The sequence below is a fragment of the Pelobates fuscus genome, chromosome 13 (assembly GCF_036172605.1).
Source record: "Pelobates fuscus isolate aPelFus1 chromosome 13, aPelFus1.pri, whole genome shotgun sequence".
In the NCBI taxonomy this organism is placed as follows: domain Eukaryota; kingdom Metazoa; phylum Chordata; class Amphibia; order Anura; family Pelobatidae; genus Pelobates; species Pelobates fuscus.
In genome coordinates, this window is record NC_086329.1 from 80310818 (window position 1) to 80327593 (window position 16776).

At 45.0% G+C, this 16776-nt stretch overlaps 1 protein-coding gene and 1 long non-coding RNA gene across 2 annotated transcripts in view; both read left to right on the plus strand.

Moving 5' to 3' along the window:
* Positions 1-16776, plus strand: part of LOC134582826 (uncharacterized) — an 859230-nt gene that overhangs the window by 336149 nt on the left and 506305 nt on the right. The gene's annotated exons all lie outside the window — the stretch shown is intronic.
* Positions 336-15866, plus strand: LOC134583523 (uncharacterized). The gene is made up of 3 exons (XM_063440459.1): positions 336-376; positions 7460-8328; positions 15087-15866. The coding sequence occupies exons 2-3, from the start codon at positions 7692-7694 to the stop codon at positions 15821-15823; spliced, it is 1374 nt and encodes a 457-aa protein (XP_063296529.1). The 5' UTR covers positions 336-376; positions 7460-7691; the 3' UTR covers positions 15824-15866.

Genomic DNA, 16776 nt, shown 5'->3' on the forward strand with positions numbered 1-16776 from the left:
AGCTGCACAAGCACTGAAAAGCATTTCTAAACACAATCGACTACTGAAAGAATCCTGCACCTTCAGTCTCATTAAACCATGGGTGCGCTGTCCCTTTAAGAGGGCTGAGTCGCTATCTCAACCTATAGATCTCTGAACCATAAAGTCATTGAGTAAAGGTCTAAGCATTGACTGGCCAGTGGCCTCCCCACGTGATCTACATGCCGCAGGGCACGCAGGGAATAGTAGTTCCGTATTAACACAGCAGCTGTCTTTGTTATATTCCACTGGACCACGCGTCCCACAATCCTTTGAGCTTCTTGTTTGTATTGGCCAGCTGAATCCTCTCCCCCCCCCCCCTTTAAAAGCTGATAGACAAAGGGTACATCTGCAGGAGGTAGGTAGTGGTTTTAACTTTTATAATGTGGCATCTGGAAACAATGTTATGTCTTAGCACTAGTCCAGTGTTTATTTAATACAGAGGTCTATGCACTCCTGTGAAAAGAGAAAAAGAAGCTAATGAGAAGGAGGGGTGGCATTGATCAGATGGTGAAGAAATGCAGAAATCATTAAGGGCGAGAGGGAGGGGGAGAGAGTACTTTCCCAAGCCTGTCTTACTGATGTAGAGTAGCTGCATTATTTTCCTCAAGTGTATTTAACTAGCACTGTAAACAGTGTTTGTCAGGATAATTTAGATAACAATAGCACTTACTAAAACACAGATGGTTTGCAGTGAGTGTTGAGACAGCATTGCTCTTGTATTATATTGAATCCTTTTTGTTTGTCTTCTTTTGCAAGACATTATAGAATGGATAGAATGGAAAAGAATCAATCTGCATAGGAAAAGCTAATTTTGTTTATTTAATGTGTTGTGAATTTTCAATATCCTTTTTATTAAAGTATATTTTGTGTATTAAAATTAAGTGGCTGTTTTGTTTTTTAAAGGTTATAGTTTAGGATCTTTTAAAAAATATATTTAACATTTTTTTTTTTTTTTGCTACTCCAGAAATATTGTAATAATGTGACTTAGAGGAACTACTACTTGCATACTTTGGACACAGAAAGATATCCTACAATAAATAATATGAAAATAAATTGTTCAAAACTAAAGCAGCCTCTGTATTGTAGAAGATGATACTTTAAATACATTTTAAAGGTATTATTTTTATATAGTACCCCCATATTCAGCTGCACCATTGACCCCCCAAAAAAGGTGAAACAAATCCATAATCGTTGATATAGATTTTTGCTCCTTCTCCGATTTCCCTAAAATAGGTAATTTATCTGTAATCGAGCAGCAATATGGTCATCTCAACGCAGATAATCTCTCTCCTTGAAAGATCCTCATAGAGAAGCATTGGGATCCTATAATGCATATACAGCAATTGCCACACTCCATCGATAGAATGCTTCTATGCTCTGTGAGAAGCATTACTGTCTCTGAGCACTCAAAGGGTGTGAGGAAAAGGACCCTGACAACGGGGATGGGTTAACCCAGGGCTTGACAAATTTGCTTGGAATGTAGGTGCCAGCTAAAAAAAGTTCTGAGCCATGTTTTCAATGTCAAAAATATAATAAAAGGTAGACTATAGTTACCAGAACCCTACAGGTTCATGTAGTTGTTTTGAAGTCTATATCTTGTCCCTGCACACTTTTCAATGTAAACACTGACTTTTCAAACAAAAGGCAGTGTTTACATTGCTGCTTGCTGAAACCTCTTGTGGCAGTCATTTAGACAGCCTCTAGAGGTGCTTCCTTGCACAGTGCAGCGCCTACCCATAAGGATACATTGATCAATGCATCTCTGTGAGGTAAAGTTGATTGGCGCAGCGTGGCATTTTGCTGCGCATGCGCATTCGTCTCCCAATACTTTACTATATACAAGCATTGTATTGGCTGAGATAGTCAAGATTGATGATTTCAGCCATGGAGGTGGGGCCAGTCTCGGGGGGGAGGGCAGGTTACCTAAACATACACCCTCGCTGACAGACACACACACACTGATTTGATCAGGGCCGCCACCAGAAATTTTGGGGCCCCTAACTCAGCTCAGGGTCTGGGCACCCTGGGGCCCGCCTCCAAATATGCCCACTGGGTCAGTGGCGGATCAAGAGCCTGATCTCGGATGGGGCACTTGTAGATTATTTAACTAAATAATCCAGACACAATAACCACTACAGCTCAGTGTAGTGGTTATGGTGCCAATAGTGCCGGGACCCCCTCCCAGAGTAAGTAGTCAAACCGTTTAAGAACAGTTTGACAACTTACCTGAGGTCTGCTGGGAAATGGGGCTGTCATAGGGCATAGGAGCAGTGGTGTGTGTGAGTGGTGCAATGTGTGAGGGGTGCAGTGTGTGTGTGTGTGAGGGGGACAGTGTGTGAAGGTTGCAGTGTGTGAGTGAGGGCGGCAGTGTATGTCAGGGGTGCAGTGTGTGTGTTGGGGGCAGTGTATGTGTGTGTCAGTATGTGTGTGTGACAGTTGCAGTGTATGTGTGTATGGGGGGGGGCAATGTGTGTATGGGGGGCAGTGTATGTGTGTATGGGGGCAGTGTGTGTGTATGGGGGGGCAGTGTGTGTGTATGGGGGCAGTATGTGTGTATAGGGGGCAGTATGTGTGTATAGGGGGCAGTGTGTGTGTGAATGGGAGGGCAGTATATGTGTGTGTAGGGTGCGAGAGTGTGTTATAAGGCATGGGGGGCTTTTTTATAATATGCTTTTTTTTTTTTTACATTTATTTAATTAAAATAAATATTAATTATGTCCCCCCTCCCTTCTTACCTTTACTGGGAGGAGGGGGACATTTCTTGATCCCTGGTGGTCCCAGTGGGATTCATTGGTGGTTCCAGTGGGGAGAGTGAACTCTAGCCCGTAGCTCCAGGGCTAGAGTTCACTCTCGCGAGATTTGGAGCGTTGCCGTGGTAACCGCGGCAACGCTCCAAGCTCGCAAGAGGAGGACCCGGAGGAGCTGCAGGCTGAGCTCCCGGGTCCTCTCTCCCTCCTCCCCCCGCCGGCTGCCAGCATAGTGCCTGCGGACCGGGGAGAGAGATCTCTGATCTCCCCTCCAGTCCGCAGGCACATTGCAGGGCTAGCACCTGCATGTGCTGGCAGGGGAGAGGGAGACCGTCGGTTTTCTTGGGGGGGGGGGGGGGGGCAATTGCCCCGCTGCCCCCCCTCTGAATCCGCCACTGCACTGGGTCCGCCTCAAAATACCGCCCACAGGAATACACACACAGACACAAACACACACACTGATACAAAAGGACACAGATACATACTAACAGACACACATACTGAAACAGACATACACACATACAGGCATACATACTGATACACACATACTGGGACATACACACAGGCATACATAGTGACAGACAGACACATACTAACATACATACAGACACACATGCACGAGGACATAAAGACACATACATACAGACACCGACATACATACATACACACACACATACATTCATACATGCAGACATACTGACAGACATACAGACACTGACATCCATACACACATACATTCATAATGGCAAACAGACATACACAGACATACATTCATAATGGCATTCAGACTGACATACATGCATATATACAGACATACTGACAGACATACATGCATACAGACATCCATATACACATACACACAGACATACGTTCATAATAATATGCAGACATACATTCATACTGACTTACAGACATACATATATACATATATAATTACACAGACATACATATATACATACATACATAGACATACCTACAGACAGACATACTTGCATACAGACATACATACATACACACACAGACATACATACATAGACATACATGCATGCATACAGACATACATGCATACATACATACACAGACAGACATACACAGACAGACATACATGCATACATACACAGACATACATTCAGACAGCCATACACATACAGACAGCTCATTTTCCAGCCACCCTCCTGTCTCTTACCTTTTCTTTGCAGGAGGGTGGCTGGGGATGATGGGAGTCGGTGCGGCTGCCTCTTCAAAGGCGCGCACGCGCTCCTCCCGCGCGGAGTGTGCTGGGAGGAAGTGACCACTTCCTCCCAGCAGCACTTGCGGCTGCTTTTTTTTTTTTTTTTTTTAAAGGGGCCCGGTCGCGTTATACAACGGCCACAGCGCTGACCGGGCCCCTGAAGATAAAGGGCCCATCGGGTGGCCCTAAGTGTGTGGGCCACCCAATGGGCCCCAGTTGTGGGGCCCGGGCCGCCGGGCCCCCCAGGGCCGCCTGGCCAGTGACAACCGTTATGGTTGTCACCCCCTGATGGCGGCCCTGGATTTGATACACACACTCACTAACAAAAACACACACTGACAGAGACACACACACAAACATACACCGATTTTAAAAACATATTCACTGACAGAGACACAGCTGTCAGCCTGCTGCCTGCCTGCCTGCCTCCCTCAGCCCTTCGTTATCCTGCTGCACGCCTCCATTCTCAGGCAGCCGGTCACCTGGGGGGCTGAATGGGCTCACCAATCCTAGGACAAATGTGTCAAGCCCTGGATTAAACTAGGAGTTAAAGTGCTTTAGGGGTTTGGAGTGTTCGTTGAAGAGATGATGAGAGCCTTTTTCTATAATGCGGTAAAGACATAGAATGGAAAGAGCAAACTGTCCTGAATGGATGAGAGATTTTCTGGTATTGCAAATAAATATATATATTTGATTATGAAACTCCAGTGCATGGCCTTTACTACTGAGCCATGAGCTGGGACACACGGGCACCCGATCGGCAAATTAAAGCAGCGGAACGCAAACGTTCCCATGGTTACGAGTTGGAACGCATGAGATCGTGAATGGTAGTGTACATGCTAGCTTCCGGCTCATTGTGAACGCCGAGCATCTGCAACTGGTAAGTTTTAATAATTATTTCTGTACATTTAAGGTATATATAGCTTGGGTGGAGGGTTTACAATTGTTGATACATGTCCTGATGAAAGTTCCAATGTTGGAATGAAACATCGACTTTTTAGGTGATATACAATTAAAAGTTAATTATTACCTTACCTACCTGTTTTTGACTAAGCCCTTGAGTGCAGCCAGTTTGTCTATTTTTTTTTTATTTTTTTTTGTGTGACTATGCACTATGCGGGTATCAGTATATATACTAGGAGTGCAAGCTTTTTATATATATATATATATATATATATATATATATATATATATATATATATATATATATATATACACACACACAGTAACTCACAAAAGTGAGTACACCCCTCACATTTTTGTAAATATTTTATTATATCTTTTCATGCGACAACACTGAAGAAATGGCACTCTGCTACAATGTAAAGTAGTAAGTGTACAGCCCATATAACAGTGTAAATTTGCTGTCCCCTCAAAATAACAACACACAGCCATTAATGTCTAAACCGTTGGCAATACACCCCTAAGTGGAAATGTCCAAATTGGGCCCATTTTGTGTGGCCACCATGATTTTCTAGCACTGCCTTAACCCTCATGGGCATGCAGTTCACCAGAACTTCACAAGTTGCTAGTGGAGTCCTCTTCCACTCCTCCATGACGACATCACAGAGCTGGTGGATGTTAGAGACCTTGCTCTCCCCCACCTTCCGTTTGAGGAAGTCCGACAAATGCTCAATAGGGTTTAGGTCTGGAGACATGCTTGGCCAGTACATCACCTTTACCTTCAGCTTCTTTAGCAAGGCAGTGGTTGTCTTGGAGGTGTGTTTGGGGTTGTTATGATGTTGTAATACTGCCCTGTGGCCCAGTCTCCGAAGGGAGGGGACCATGCTCTGCTTCAGTACGTCACAGTACATGTTGGCATTCATGGTTCCCTCAATAACCTGTAGCTCTCCAGTGCCGGCAGCACTCATTCAGGCCCAGACCATGACACTCCCAACACTATGCTTTATTGTAGGCAAGACACACTTGTCTTTGTACTCCTCACCTGGTTGCCGCCACACACGCTTGATACATCTGAACCAAATAAGTTTATCTTGGTCTCATTGGACCACAGGACATGGTTCCAGTAATCCATGTCCTTAGTCTGCTTGTCTTCAGCAAACTGTTTGTGGGCATTCTTGTGCATCATCTTTAGAAGCCATGCAGACCAATTTGATGTAGTGTGCGGCGTATGGTCTGAGGACTGACTGGCTGACCCCCCACCCCTACAACTTCTGCAGCAATGCTGGCAGCACTCATACGTTTATTTCCTAAAGACAACCTTGGGATATGACGCCGAGCACGTGCACTCAACTTCTTTGGTCGACCATGACGAGGCCTGTTCTGAGTGGAACCTGTCCTGTGAAACCGCTGTATGGTCTTGCCCAAAGTGCTGCAGCTCAGTTTCAGTGTTATAACAATCTTCTTATAGCCTAGGCCAGGCATAGGCAACCTTTGGCACTGCTGGTTTTGTCGACTACACCACCCATAATGCTTTTCCAGCATTATGTGTGTAAGAGCATTATGGGGGGTGTAGTCCACAACATCTCGAATGCCGAAGGTTGCCTATCCCTGGCCTAGGTCATCTTTATGAAGAGCAACAATTCTTTTTTTTTTTCAGTTCTTTGCCATGAGGGGCCACGTTGAACTTCCAGTGACCAGTATGAGAGAGTGTGAGAGCGATAACACCAAATTTAACACACCTGCTCCCCATTCACACCTAAGACCTTGTAACACTAACGAGTCACATGACACAGGGGAGGGAAAATGGCTATATAAGGTCCAGTTTGGACATTTCCACTTAGGGGTGTACTCACTTTTGTTGCCAATGGTTTAGACAATAATGTCTGTGTGTTGAGTTATTTTGAGGGAACAGCAAATTTATACTGTTATACAGGCTGTACACTTACTACTTTACGTTGTAGCAGAATGTAATTTCTTCAGTGTTGTCACATGAAAAGATATAATAAAATATTTACAAAAATGTGAGGGGTGTACTCACTTTTGTGAGATACTATGTGTATATATATATATATATATGTGTAAAAAACAGATAACATTTTACATCTACATCACTGGACAAATATGGCTACAATCTCTACATATACATATATACATACATACCAATTGAGTTGTGGTGGGGAAAAGAGTGTGAATGAAAACCCCTTCCACCTGGAGTAGGTGGATAGTTAATACATTGCTAAACACAAATACACACACCTTTCAAGCCATACGACCTGCTTTTCCCACAGAAATCTCACTTTAACAGTGCTCTCACTACTGCAAGGGAATCTGGATAGGCGTATGCAAATGAGCTCAACCTACATATATATATATATATATATACACATTTATTTATATGCGGGAGGGGGATAAAGAAACTAAGTAGAGTCTCCTTTTGAAACGGTGATTTTGTGAAACGTTGTTTTTTTGTAGTATGGTATTTACATATGGATGTTGACACATTCAAAGAACTTTGTAATGACCCTCATCTATATTTATTTATTTTTATTATATCAGGGCTTCTGGATGTGACAAATCATGTGAGAGAATTCCAGAAGGCTTGGAGTGAAATTAAATGTTAAAGACAATGTTTGGACAGTATGACTGCAACAGTCCTTTATTTGTGAGACACTGCATGGCGATATCATCATGCTTCATACGGTCGTAATGCATATTGCTTGTATGTTGCCTAAGGCAGAAGCTATAATGTGACTCCAGTACCAGTTTCTGCGTTTCGTAACTGCTAAACATGTCGGAAGAGTGGAGCATGATTGGAATAGAAGAAAGGAGGATTGGTGGATTGGAAGAGCAGAGAAGTGGTATGATGCAACAACATGATCGGATGGCATCACATGAGGGGTGGGATAGTGGAGAAAAGGAAAGGACACATTGGCAAGGGAGAAAACGTCAGGTGACCAGAGGGAACCATGAACCCTGGCTGAATAAGTCTAACTCCTATTCTGATCCTGATCAGAGCACTAGTTCTTCATCATGCAAGGACAGGCTGAGGAACATAAAATTCACAGAGGAGGAGAATGATATACTAGTCACAAAGGTTTTGGAGAATTACCCAAAGTTATATGGGGATGATGCATCAAGGACATCAAGCTTTGAAAAAAAAAGAATCTGGCGTGGCATTCTTGAGTCGATAAATCGTTTGGGTGTGAGTGTACGAAATGTGGATACTTGCAAGAAAAGATTTGCAGACTGCAAACGATTTGTCAGGTCAAAAATGAGCAAGAATTGGCGTCATCCTGGAAAACGCCAGTCTGTGAGCGTTTATTACGCAGAATGGGAAGAGAAAATTAAAGCAATAATATGTCCACTGGTCGAGGGTATTCCAGGACTGATTGATTCTGCAGATCCGTGCACCTATGAATGTCCAGGTAACTGTAACTTTCATATACGGAAGCAGTAAGTAGGATAGGGATGTTCGTAAATCCTGACCTCCCTATTGAAAGACTGCAACACCAGGCAGACACTCCAGTGGTGTCTTGGGGCTTAACCCCTAGTAGATAGAACAAAAAAATATAACTATACACTTGCTAGAGTACAAGCTCCGCCAGTGAATGTTAGCTGGAAAATAATCTCAAAGAATATATTTACAAAAGTAACAATGTTATTAGACTGTGTATTTTGACACTGTAGGCACCCAGTTTATGCGGACCGCATGTCGGATACCGGGGATTCCAATATGGCGCCGGCGGCAGTTGAAACATACTAGGAACCACCGAGCCCAGCAGTCTCCGAAACATCCGCCACCTCCACAGACCTGGACATTAAAGGGACACTCCAGGCACCCAGACCACTTCGGCTCATTGGAGTGGAGTGGTCTGGGTGCCAACTCCCACTACCCTTAACCCTGCAAGTGTAATTATTGCAGTTTTTTTTAAACTGCAATAATTACCTTGCAGGGTTAAGTCCTCCCCTAGTGGCTGTCTATTAGACAGCCACTAGAGGGAACTTCCTGCTCTATAGCACAGGTTTTCTGTGCTAGAGCGTCGCTGGACGTCCTCACGCTGTGTGAGGACCTCCAGCGTCGCTCAATTCCCCATAGGAAAGCATTGCAAATCGCTTTCAATGCTTTCCTATGGGGTGCGCTAATGCGCATGCGCGGCATTGCCGCGCATGCGCATTAGGTCTCCTCGGCCGGTGGGCGGGATCAGTCTCGCCCACTGGCTGACGTAGGCAGAAGGTGGAGCGGCAGGGGAGGAGCAGGCAGCGACGTGGGACATGCCTCAGGTAAGTCACTGAAGGGGTTTTCAGGGGGTGGGAGGGAGAGGAATCCTGCAGTGCCAGGAAAACTGATTGTTTTCCTGGCACTGGAGATTCCCTTTAATCAAAGGAGTGAAAGGTCAGAGAAAGTTATCCAAAGCCAAATGGCTACACCTCTATTTACTCAATTAGAATACTTCCTATTTGCCAGAGTGCAGACTTTAATAGATATGGTCTATAGCTGGAATAGGATCTTAGTATATAGGTGAGTAAGAGAGTCTAGTCAATGCTTATCAGAACAGAACTACTCTGTATAGATAGCTAATAGAGAGTTGAAAAGAGATTAGGAAAAAGGAATGAATGCTTAGTCCAAAATATCTCTTGATACATAATAGAGAGGGATAGCATCATTATGTGCATATGTTGTATCAAAGCCACATGTATTGGCAACACTGCTGATTACTCTGTGAAGCAAAGTTGCAAGGTTGTTGCTATTGGGAACAGAATGTTCATAAGGCAGCCCTGGGTAACAACCAATGGACTTGCCTAAATATTGCTCTGCAGTCTATGGTTGTAGAGGTTGAATAAGAGATGCCTCAATGTGTCTATGGTGCTCAATCCTGAGCCTGTCCACTAACTACAGAAGGTGAGGGCTAGCTGGACAGTGTAAGAAACTATACTGTTCTGATGCTAGTCTAGACTAATAAGAGGAGAAAAAGGTTGTGAAAGAACTAAGTGCTAAAGTGCAGAACCATGCTTAGAATGCTGGTTGCCTGCACTGTGAAAGAAGAAAAAACCCTATATACTAAGATCCTATTCCAGCTATAGACCATATCTATTAAAGTCTGCACTCTGGCAAATAGGAAGTATTCTAATTTGAGTTAATAGAGGTGTAGCCATTTGGCTTTGGATAACTTTCTCTGACCTTTCACTCATTTGATTAACTTATCGGTCAAGATACACAGTCTAATAACATTGTTACTTTTGTAAATATATTCTTTGAGATTATTTTCCAGCTAACATTCACTGGCGGAGCTTGTACTCTAGCAAGTGTATAGTTATAATTTTTTGTTGTAACTGTAACTTTGAGTCTGCCAGGTGGGGATTGTTCATTTACTAGATGTGTACAATGTTTGTGATGTTTATACAGCAGAGCTGCATGTTAAAATAATGTAGAGGTCTAGTGATGTGGGAATGGGGTATGCTGCTTAATATAAAACTACACAACAAGTTAGCAAATGTAATAAATGGAAACTTTCCAGTTTTACTCTAAATTGTATCACTGAATAAAACAATAAAATCAACCTATGATTTGTGTTAATCTGCTTTTCACATATAGCTGTGATTAGATACATTATTTGGAAATAATAATAATGCAATACACATTCTTATCACTTCAAAATAATATGAATGGAACTATAAACCTTCTTATACAACCTTCTCACACTTGTGACCAGTGGCGTACATACCAGGGTCGCAGGGGTCGCGGCTGCGACCGGGCCCGGCCCACCAGGGGGCCCGGCCGCCCCTGCGACCCGGTATGTACGCAATGGGCCAGCCTCTTCTCCTTGGGGGCCCAGGAGCCGGCCACCTCCGGGCCCCCCGAGGCTGGCCCTGCTTACACCCGGCTGGCAGGCAGGCTGGCCGGTGCGCGAGGGAGCATTCTCCCCTGAGTGCTTCCTCTTCTGCTCCCTCGCGCACCGCAATGATACTGGAGCCGGAAGATGACGTCATCTTCCGGCGCCGATATCAGTATGCGGCGCGCAAGGGAGCTGAAGAGGAAGCACTCAGGGGAGAGTGCTCCCTCGCGCACCGGCCAGCCTGACTGCCCGCCGGGTGACCGGCCCCCCAGGAGCCCAGCAGCACCACTGGACCCCAGGGAATCCCCTCAGCACTCCAAAAGGTAGGGAGGCTGGGGGAATTAAATTAAAAAAAAAATGTGTTAGTGTGTGTGTTAGTGTTACTGTGAGTGTTAGTGTGTGTGTGTTAGTGTTACTGTGAGTGTTAGTGTGAGTGCTAGTGTGTGTGTTAGTGCAGGCCCGGACTGGCCATCGGGCACACCGGGCAAATGCCCGGTGGGCCTCGATGGCCGTGGGGCCGAGGCCGGCAGGGGAGATCACAGGATCTCCTCGGCCGGCCGCTGCAGGGCCAGCGCTATCTGAGCGCCGGCCCCGCTGTGTGTCTCCATGGGCCGGTGGGGAGATCAAAGATCTCCCTCACCGGCCCAGAGACACTGTTAAAGGCGGCCGCCCGGGGCTGAGGAGTGAGGGAAGCAGGAGAGAGGACCGGCGGAGCTCTATCCAGCAGCTCCGCCGGGTCCTCTCGCGAGGTCTGAGCGTTGCCGCGGTAACCGCGGCAACGCTCAGATCTCGCGAGAGTGAACTCTAGCCTGCAGGTTAGAGTTCACTCTCACCACTGGACCACCAGGGAAGGAAGCTGCGGAAAGAATCCTCCCTCCCAGGCATGATGTAAGAAGGGAGGGGGGATATTAAGCAACTGCCCCACCTCCAGCATGGCTGCTTCAACGGCCCCCCCCCTCCCAGGCTAAAGGTAGGGAGGGGGGGGGGGAATATATATATATATTTTTTTTTAATTATTAACAAAAAAAATATTTAAATGTAAATAAAAAAAATCACACTAACAGCCCCCTCACACACACACACACACATCACCCCCAGACACACACACACAGCACTCCCAGACACACACACAGCACCCCCAGACGCACACACACAGCACCCCCAGACGCACACACACAGCACCCCCAGGCACACACAGCACCCCCAGGCACACACAGCACCCAGACACACAGCACCCAGACACACAGCACCCAGACACACAGCACCCAGACACACACAGCACCCAGACACACACAGCACCCCCAGGCACACACAGCACCCCCAGGCACACACAGCACCCTCAGAGACACAGAGCACCCTCAGAGACACACAGCACCCAGACACACAGCACCCAGACACACAGCACCCAGACACACACAGCACCCAGACACACACAGCACCCCAGAGACACACAGCACCCCCAGAGACACTCAGCACCCCCAGAGACACTCAGCACCCCCAGAGACACACAGCACCCCCAGAGACACACAGCACCCTCAGAGACACACAGCACCCTCAGAGACACACAGCACCCTCAGAGACACACAGCACCCAGACACACACTGCACCCAGACACACACAGCACCCCCAGGCACACAGCACCCAGGCACACACAGCACCCTCAGAGACACACAGCACCCAGACACACACACACACACAGCACCCAGACACACACACACACACAGCACCCAGACACACACACACACACACAGCACCCAGACACACACACACACACAGCACCCAGACACACACACACACACACACACCACCCAGACACACACACACAGCACCCAGACACACACACACACACACCACCCAGACACACACACACCACCCAGACACACACACACATATATATATATATATATATATATATATATATACACACACATATATATCTATATAATAACCCTCAGTGAGTTAACAGACAAAGAAAATTAGAAACCTAGACTGTGACGGCAGATAAAAACACCCTCACACACAGCACCCCTCTTACATACACACACACTGCGACCCTCACACATACAATACGTCCAAATATATATATATATATATATATATATATATATATATATACACACACACTACAGCACCCCTCACACTGCACCACTACACACATTACGCTCCAGATACACACTAGATCCCTTACCCTATATGCACTCTTAATCCTCTATACACACACACACACACACTCTCCTATACACACTCTGGGTCCTTTACACACTCGATCTCCTACACACACACACTGCACCACCTACACACACACTACATTCCTTGTCAGCAAACACATACAACATTCTCTAAACACACCCTCTCTACAACCCCTGCACACACTACGTCACCTATACACACACACTACGGCCCGTATGCACACACTTGCTACATCCCCTATAACACTATGCCCCCTATACACACACTCTCTACAGCCTCTAGCCACACATATTACACCACAAACACAAATTAAATTGACCTATTTACACAATACCACACCACACTCTACACACACGCAATCCCACAAGCAGGCTCCAAACATATGCACCATACACTTTCCTGGCCCTTTTGTCCTCTGGTATCCCACTTGTGGAGACACCAGAGACAATTTAAAAGCAAACACAGCGCAAGCATGTTATTAAATTTGATTGCGCTGCGCAGAACAAATACAGGGCCTTTTTCTAATGCTAGAGCTCTTCAGGGGGGCTATGCGCATTGAACTAACATGCTCACTTTGAGAGGGGGCGTGCTTGTCATTAGTGATGACAAAACACACCCTCTCTGGCCCCGCCCCCTTCTTAGGGGGCCGCTCTGATTGAAAAATGCCCGGGCCTAATTTTGTTCCCAGTCCGGCCCTGTGTTAGTGTTACTGTGAGTGTTAGTGTTACTGTGAGTGTTAGTGTGTGTTAGTGTTACTGTGAGTGTTAGTGTTACTGTGAGTGTTAGTGTTACTGTGCGTGTTAGTGTGTGTGTTAGTGTTACTGTGTGTGTTAGTGTGTGTGTTAGTGTTACTGTGTGTGTTACTGTGAGTGTTAGTGTGTGTGTTACTGTGAGTGTTAGTGTGTGTGTTAGTGTGAGTGTCAGTGAGTGTGTGTCTGCTAGTGAGTGTCAGTGAGTGTTACTGTGTGTGTCTGTTACTGAGTGTGTTTGTGTTAGTGAATCTGTTTGATGTCTGTTAGTGAGTGTGTGTTTGTCAGTGAGAGTGTATGTTTTGTAAGTGAGTGTGTATGTATGTCTGTCGCTGAGTGTGTCTCTGTCAGTAAATAAGTGTGTCTGTTAGCTAGTGTGTATGCATCTGTTCGTGAGAGTGTGTGTGTGTGTCTTCATCACTTACCTTTCTCCAGCGCCAGACTCCCTTGGCGCTGGGGATCCCTCCGCCGCTCAGCTCCGAATGCGCATGCACGGCAAGAGCCGTGCGCGCATTCAAACCGCCCATAGGAAAGCATTACTCAATGCTTTCCTATGGACGTTCAGTGTCTTAGAATCGCGGAAGCTCCTATAGTGGCTGTCAGTGAGACAGCCGCTAGAGGCTGGATTAACCCTCAGTGAAACATAGCAGTTTCTCTGAAACTGCTATGCTTTTAGCTGCAGGGTTAAAACTAGAGGGACCTGACACCCAGACCACTTCATTGAGCTGATGTGATCTGGGTGTCTGTAGTGGTCCTTTAATTAAGTGTGTGTGCATCTGCTTGCACTGGTGTACATACCGCGGTCGCAGGGGTCGCAACCCTGCAACCCCTGCGACCAGGTGCCCGCCGCCATGTGTTGCGGCCCCGGCCTGCGCAGAGTAAGCGTGCGGGGGGGGGGGCACAGATCAATTTTCGCACCGGGGCCCCATAGGTCATGTGTACGCCACTGCTTGTGACACTTCTCAAACATTTTTGTCATGATTATAGCAATTTGTATGTGTTTGCCACTGATTGCACAGCTTCCAGTATAAAGCTGACTGCCAAACCATAAATCCTGGCTGTACGTGATGATGTTTTTTTGCCTTCATTTAATAATGTGCTACTTAATGGTATATGTAGGTAACTGAACCAAAATCAATGATGATGCCTAAAAGGGGTTATTTTAATCCTGAATTGGGCAATGTGATAAAAAAAAATCTGATTTTATAAATGCAGGTAATGAAAATGAGGGATGTGTACAGAATTTTGTCTGATTTGCATGCCATTTTATTATGGAGCATCATATTTGAGAGTACATTTTAATATTTAGTTTTGTAAAACTATTTTAATTTAATATTTTTGTTTTTTTTAAACAGAAATGTAAAACAAAATGCACATATGAATTAATTCATATCCTGCCCATTATTTTAGGTCATTGGTCTCCTCCTGAGAATGCTTCTCCTGAAGCTACACTGTCTCCAATAGAAAATGAAACACCAGAAGTACCATTTTATCCGGATACACAAATTCCTACCAATTCGAAACCACAGACAACAAACGAAGATTGGCCGGCTTTCAGAGATCCGACTGCAGTCAATGTAAAGGAGGAAGGAGGTATCAATGCATTAGAGATGCCTTCAGCTCAAGATGGGCAAGATCATCAAGAACATTTTTCATCTATTCCACAATGGGGGCAAAGACAACCTGAGGTACGTGCCCTTCCTGAAATGGACCAGCTTGTGTATCAAAGCCAAGAGGCATTTCGAAGAACTCTTAGACGACAGTTACATGCTGTACGCCAAGAAATAAGAGAATTTAGACGTGACCATACTGAAAGGATGGATCTATTACTTACTCTGCATCGTGAGCACATATTAGTGGAGGAACAGAGAAATGAGATTCTATCTCAGCTGGTCAGTACCGTGAATAATTTAGCAACTAAACTCAGTAGTACAGATACATGCAATGAAAGACAATGTTTGCAGCCCCCCTTAGATGAAGACTCTACAAGTAAAGGAGAAAACTCTCCCACCAAGCCAGGTACTTCTGCTCAGACCTCACCACGTTATCCGTCCCGTCAATCCCCAGAAGACCTAAGGAATACCAATATAAACCATAGACGAAAGATTCTTAATCATGGACAGTTTTCCAGTAAAAGAAAAAAATAATATTTTTATTTTTATACACTGGTTCTCCTTTTTTACCTCAATTTATGGCATTATTTTTGCTAAAAATATTAGTTTCATGTTTAGAATAAAATATCTGAATAAATATATACAGTATTAATATTTTCACATATGTATATGTACACAGCAGTTATATATAATGTTTTTATTATTTTGTCTCTTCTGTTTCAGAAGAGACAGCATACATATGTTTCTTATTTATTCATAAAATAATCATAAAATTATATGGATGTTAGAACTGTCTTGTTTTTAATCAACATTCTAAATTGCTTCTTGTCACACGAATGTTAGAAATCCCTTTATTTTTATTGTAGGGCTCTGTGCATCATAAAACGGTAAAAACATTGCAGACTCTTAACAGAAGCGAGGGTTATGGATTTCATCTGCTTTTGAGCAAATTCTATTTTTATGTTTTAATAAAATCTGAAAATCATCTGTAGTCTCAATTTTTTTCCTTTTCAAATACCCACAATTAGTACAGACCTGATTATGTTATTTTTAATTGTAAAGGCATATTCTTCAGGGCTGTAAATGACTGAAATACATATTACCGTATATACTTGAGTATAAGACGAGTTTTTCAGCACATTTTTTGTGCTGAAAAACCCCCACTCGTCTTATACTCGAGTCAATGTCTGTATTATGGCAACTTACATTGCCATAATACAGACCAGGACCGCTGGGCTCATTACAAGCCCGGTGGTCCTGTTGGGGGCTGGCAGAGAGCTGTTACTTACCTTTCCTGCAGCTCCTGTAAGCTCCCTTCTCTCTCCTCCGGTCCGATCAGCTCCCTGTCAGCTCCACTGCAAGTCTCGCGAGAGCCGCGGGGTCAGAGCGTTGCCACGGATTACCGTGGCAATGCTTCGCACGGCTCTCACACCGCGAGACTTGCCGACAGGGGAGCTGACCGGACTGGAGGAGAGAGAAGGGAGCTG

Excerpts from the sequence above, each read along its gene's own strand:
- LOC134583523 (XM_063440459.1), top strand. The coding sequence starts at position 7,692 with ATGTCGGAAGAGTGGAGCATGATTGGAATAGAAGAAAGGAGGATTGGT. Across the intron at positions 8,329-15,086 it reads GTGCACCTATGAATGTCCAG|GTCATTGGTCTCCTCCTGAG; the intron begins GTAACTGTAACT and ends CCATTATTTTAG.